Source organism: Gavia stellata, chromosome 4 (genome assembly GCF_030936135.1).
Source record: "Gavia stellata isolate bGavSte3 chromosome 4, bGavSte3.hap2, whole genome shotgun sequence".
Taxonomy (NCBI): Eukaryota; Metazoa; Chordata; class Aves; order Gaviiformes; family Gaviidae; genus Gavia; species Gavia stellata.
In genome coordinates this window covers 57,542,099-57,547,309 of record NC_082597.1, presented here as the reverse complement: position 1 = coordinate 57,547,309, position 5,211 = coordinate 57,542,099, and the positions used below count along the sequence as shown (strand labels likewise).

General features: G+C 47.9%; 1 protein-coding gene across 1 annotated transcript; it reads left to right on the top strand.

Annotated features, from left to right (window-relative positions):
* On the top strand, window positions 1–3,093 carry ATF4 (activating transcription factor 4). The gene is made up of 3 exons (XM_059816741.1): window positions 1–159; window positions 1,302–1,616; window positions 2,158–3,093. Exons 2-3 carry the CDS (start codon window positions 1,400–1,402, stop codon window positions 3,006–3,008), a joined length of 1,068 nt encoding a protein of 355 aa, XP_059672724.1. The 5' UTR covers window positions 1–159; window positions 1,302–1,399; the 3' UTR covers window positions 3,009–3,093.
* The last annotated feature ends 2,118 nt before the right edge of the window (window positions 3,094–5,211 follow it).

The following is a 5,211-nucleotide window of genomic DNA, read 5'->3' as shown; positions in this document are numbered from 1 at the left end:
GCAGCACCTTCCCGCGCGGCGCGGACCGGAGCAGCCTCCCCTCCCCTGGCCGCCATGGCTCTTTAAGGGCGGCAGGGCCAGCGGCGGCATCGGCCAGTGCAGCAGGCGCAGCAGCAGCGGCGGCGGCCTCAGCACATCCTCGGCATCTGCAACCATGGCGTGAGTATTGTGTGTGAGGGACGGGTGTAAAATCCCCTGTGTGTTGCTACTCGCCCTCTTTTTCCCTTCAAGTGGACTTCGGGAGCGGGTTTATCATCCGTATGGTAATGGATGGTATCTCCCGGGAAAAAAGTACCTGGGTAGTAAGATAGGAGGGAGGGGGCATATTTGTGTGGGCTCAACCTCCCCGGGGCGGCGGGTGTCAGAATGGCAGGAAATGCCATTTGAGGAGAAATAACGAGAAATTCTTGTGTCTTCTTTCGTTCAAGAAAACTTGACTCCCAAAAGTTTAGTATTTTTCCATTTCACGGTGTTCTCGTGGGAGTAAGAGCAGTACATTTTTACGGTTTCTTTAGTCTGCGTGGGGGAATGTTTCTGTAGCCGGGGGGAAATGGGGCATTGGAGGTGTGAGGGTTCTGAGAGTGTAGGTATCCCTTGGTATATCGTCCTAAGTAGAGAAACGGGGGCTGTTCATAAGCTGGCAGCAGTACTGTAATCCTTCAATACTGTAGCGTTAAGTCTGCCCTGATGATCTGCTGGGGTTTCATAACCCTCTGGAAACTCCAGTAAAAGGTGGCGTGTGAGACACTCAGTTCGATTTCTCACTCAAAACGCCCTGTTTTTTAAGTAGGTTTATTTCAGAGAGGTCCGTTGTCCTTTTTCACCTCGTCTCTGGCACTGCATCCTCAGTGCTTAGTACGACTCAGCCCTGTAAAGTCTCGGCAGCAGCCGCAGACGCCCGGTGCTGGAGCCCCGGTGGAAACGTGGCAAGATACAAAATGGCGGCCGCCGGCGGGGTGGGGAGAGGGACGCGACAGGATCGCGAAATGGCTGCGGCTGCTGGAGTGAGTCACGGCAGCGGGTGGGTGGGGCCGGCGGGAGCCGTGCCCATATTTGGGCATGAGGAAGGCGGGCCGCCTTCGGTGGGGTATTCGCACCTGGATCCTGCGGCTGGCTCTGGCAAGCCTGTAGCAAAGAATTAAAAAACACAAAAATGTTACGTTACAGGCAAACAGCAGTCTCGGAAATAAAGAGGTCATACAAGTTTATACAGTACCACCATACTTCCTGAAGTGGCATTGCTTTTAAAAAGCTATTGTGCTGGTTGAACAAGTACTGATGAATTAAAGTTATATTTGCAGGTTTTTCAAGGCACCGCACAGCAGCATTGCTGTAGTCTACAAAAAGACCGTCTACTTGTCTACATCCTTTGACATCGAAGCACTAAAAACTGACGAAGATGAGCCTCTTGAACAACGAGATGCTGTTGGGGGATTCATTATCCCCCTTCAGCCAGCCGTGTTCGGTGGCTGAGGAAAGTCTGGGACTCCTAGATGACTACCTGGAGGTGGCCGAGCCCCTCAGTTCGCATGGGTTCTCCAGCGACAAGGCTAAGGCAGTCTCCTCCAATTGGCTTGCTGTGGACAGTTTAGGCAACACCATAGATAGCAGCCAGGGTAAGGCATTATTTATTTGTGTAAAATACATCAATTACAATGGCATGTAATATATTTAGTAACATTCCAATTAAAAAATTAAATCGCTAGGTTTTCATAAATGTGAAGGGAACCTTAAGTGCATACCTCTGCTTGGAAAGTGTGTGTACTACACTGCTTGTACAATACAGAATTGCTGGTTACTGGACTGGCATATGGTAAAGTGACACTTCTGTTGTCCTTCTAATACATACCAGCTGTTACAGTACTACTCTCTGGCAGAGGTCACAAGAAACAAGCATGGCTGTGTGTCTCAAATGGCCCTGAATTCTTCTGGTCTTGGAGTAAGAGGGATGGAATGTTGGGACAGCTGATGGCTTACATTGTACCCTGCAGTCTTCTGCAGCTAAATGACAGTGGATTTTTTTCTGATGGTTGAATTTTTTCATACTAATATAAGAGGTAGGGAGGTTGTGAAAAGATGAGGTTCTAGATTGTTTTCAGAAGCTTGAGTTGCATTGGTTGCTGGTTTACTGAAATGGTAATTTTTTTTATTGTGTAGAGGATGCCTTCTCTGGCATGGAGTGGATGGTGGAGAAGATGGATCTGAAGGAATTTGATTTTGATGCCCTGTTAGGTATGGAACATCTGGAAGCCACCGTCTCACCAGACGAGCTGATGGCCACGTTGGAAGACACGTGTGATCTCCTATTTAACCCTACCATCCAGGAATTTCACAACAAAGAACCTCCACTGATAACTGACCTAATTACCCATCTCCCTGAATCTCCAATTGGAGCAGATCCAATGGCCCCATTGGCTTCCCTTTGGTCTTTTCCCCTCTCCCCAGGGTCTCTGACTTCGACTCCAGACCATTCATTTAGTTTAGAACTAGGTAGTGAAGTGGATGTTCTGGAAGGAGAAAGAAAACAGGAGGGCCCCACCTTTGTGGTAGTGATCACCAAGTCTGAGAAAGAGGAGGAGAACCATTCTGATGATAGTGGAATATGCATGAGCCCAGACTCCTACCTGGGAACGCCCCAACATAGTCCTACCAATTCAGTTGGATCCCCCAATGACAACCAGTTCCCTACAGATGCCAACTGTGGCTCTGTGCGGTCCAAACCATATGATCATCCTGCAGAGAAGGTAGTGTCAGCAAAGATGAAAGGAGAAAAGAAAATAGATAAGAAATTGAAAAAGATGGAGCAGAATAAGACGGCTGCTACGCGTTACCGGCAGAAGAAGAGGGCAGAACAGGAGGCACTGTCTGGGGAGTGCAGAGAGTTGGAGCAAAAGAATCAGGCCCTGAAGGAGAAAGCAGATTCCCTTAGTAAGGAAATTCAGTACTTAAAAGATCTGATTGAAGAGGTCCGCAAGGCCAAGGGCAAAAGAGCTAGAGTCCCTGAGTAGGGTAGTCAGCAGTTTTTATGTGCATGTATATAAGCTTGCTGCTAAAGCTGTGTATTGCTGTCTAATAAATTATTTTATAGTAAACTTACAATTCTGGTGTGCAGTAGTTGGGTACCTGTAAAACAAGCGACTTGCACCACACCTAGATGTAAATACAAATGCTAAGTCATGGGTTTAGAGGAGCATGCAGTGTAGTATACTGCAGGGCAATGGATGCAGTGTAAGCACACAAAGTGCTTTGTTCAATTAATACGGTGACTCAAGTGGCTTGTCACCCACTACAATTTACATATTTTTGGTAATACATACACTAAAGTGAGGGGGATGATACTGAGGTGCCTCAAGTTTTTCAGTAGTAAAGGTATAATCCCATTGGAAGAATTAAATTTGGAGAGTCTATAAAGACCAGATGAAAGATTCAGAAGACCAGTAAAAGACACTTGGCAGACTTTGGCATTCTTTCTGAAGATGAATGGTTCAGGGTACAAAACATGAAAAAAAAATCAATTTGAAAATAAGTTTTAAGAAATAAGCACCTCATTAGGAGATCACTCCTGAACAAGTAATGGCAGTGTTCAACTGGCACTTTTGCTGTCTGTCCAAAATGTGAGCGGGAGGTGTGTTTCCAGGCCTGAGCTGGGCTGCTCTCACACTGTGGTGTGTCCATTGGGCCAAATGGGTGGGGTTACTCTTGGTGCTCTTAACGATGGACACCATTTGTGTACTGAAGTGTGAAAAACCTCCAGGCTTCTTCAGACAGCTGCTGAAGAGTCAACTTCTAAGGTGCGAACATCAATTGAACTTCTACTGAGGGAACAGATGAGTTGGTCTGTAAAGCTAGTTCAGTTCTACTGAAGCAGCCGTGCAGCTGGTGAGGCGAAGGTGCTGGTGATACAGCTGGGGGTTGTTGACAGCTGCAGGCTGGCTCCTGGGGCTAGCGTTTCTCAGTGGGGCTGCGGTAGGCGAGTTAACGATCTGGTGCTGGAGCATGGCAACAGAAAAGGTGCAATGGGGAAAGAAAAAAACTCTGCCGTGATGGTGTATTACACGCTGCAGAGAACTTGAACACAAAGATGACAGGCAGCAGCCTGTGCAGCAGGGTGGTTTCTGCCTGTAGGTATTAATTAGTGCCCTTCTGTTAGTGGGTAAGTTTATAGTCTAACCACTCAATGCAAGGAAATCTTTTTTGTGGTTCGTTCTAGTTCTGTGAGGTTCTGAATGTCAGTGAAGTTCCACATCCAGTGTGGCCGTACTCTGCTAATAGAAGCTTCAGGATTTGGGATGTGCCATTTTTAACAATTTTGTGTGTGATTTTGTTGGGGGTTTTTTTTGGCCACTGATACCCAGATTTAGCAGCACCTAATCCCTGCTTGGCCTGCTAGAGCCAGCTTTGGCATGTGGACGTGCACATCCTTCCCTGAAGAGTTAAGATTCCTTCTCACTTGCACTGACATGACCCAGTAAGCTGCCCAGCTCAGGCACCTGCATGTCCCAGCCTGGCTGGTGTGCACATGCAGCGCAGTGGCTTTAGGACTGGCCTTAGCCAGCACTGGGCTTCAGCCAGCGCTGGAGTGGGGACGGAAAAGGTCCCTAATGTTACGTAAAATAGAAAATTGTTTGTCCAGTTGCAGCCTCGTGGGGGTCCTGGTTTCTGCCACTGAAGTTCCTTATGTCCTCAAGCTAGGGCTGCAGTCCTCCAGCCCTGTTCATTGCCCAAGCCATTAGTTGATCTGGGACCTGCTGTGTGAAGGCTTCCCCAGCAGGCAGGTGAAGTAGGTAACTGCTGGCAGCAGGCAGCTGCTTGCTGGTGGCGAGGGCTGAGCGGGGCCAGGCCCTTGGCGGTGACTTGACCTGCCTGTATTTAAAGCTGATGCCTGGGTGACATGGATACTATTTAAATTACAGCAAAAAGACTCCCTGTCAGGAGTTAGGGCTCATGGCTCATCATTGAAAGTGGTGTGGGTGACTAAGACCCTCACCTTGAGTTTCACGATTCAGTGAGTTCCCTGTTGTTTGAGTAGTCTCAGCCTGGACTTCTCACCTTCATGGGAGCATCTGCCCATCTCTCACCTCCTGAGCAAGTGCTCTGACCACTATGTACTATACAAATATGAAATGCTGCAAATTGGCAAGTATGTCAAGGTCCTGCTTTAAGTGTTGCTTTGTTCTCCACAACTTAACTGGTGACCACATGATGAGGGAC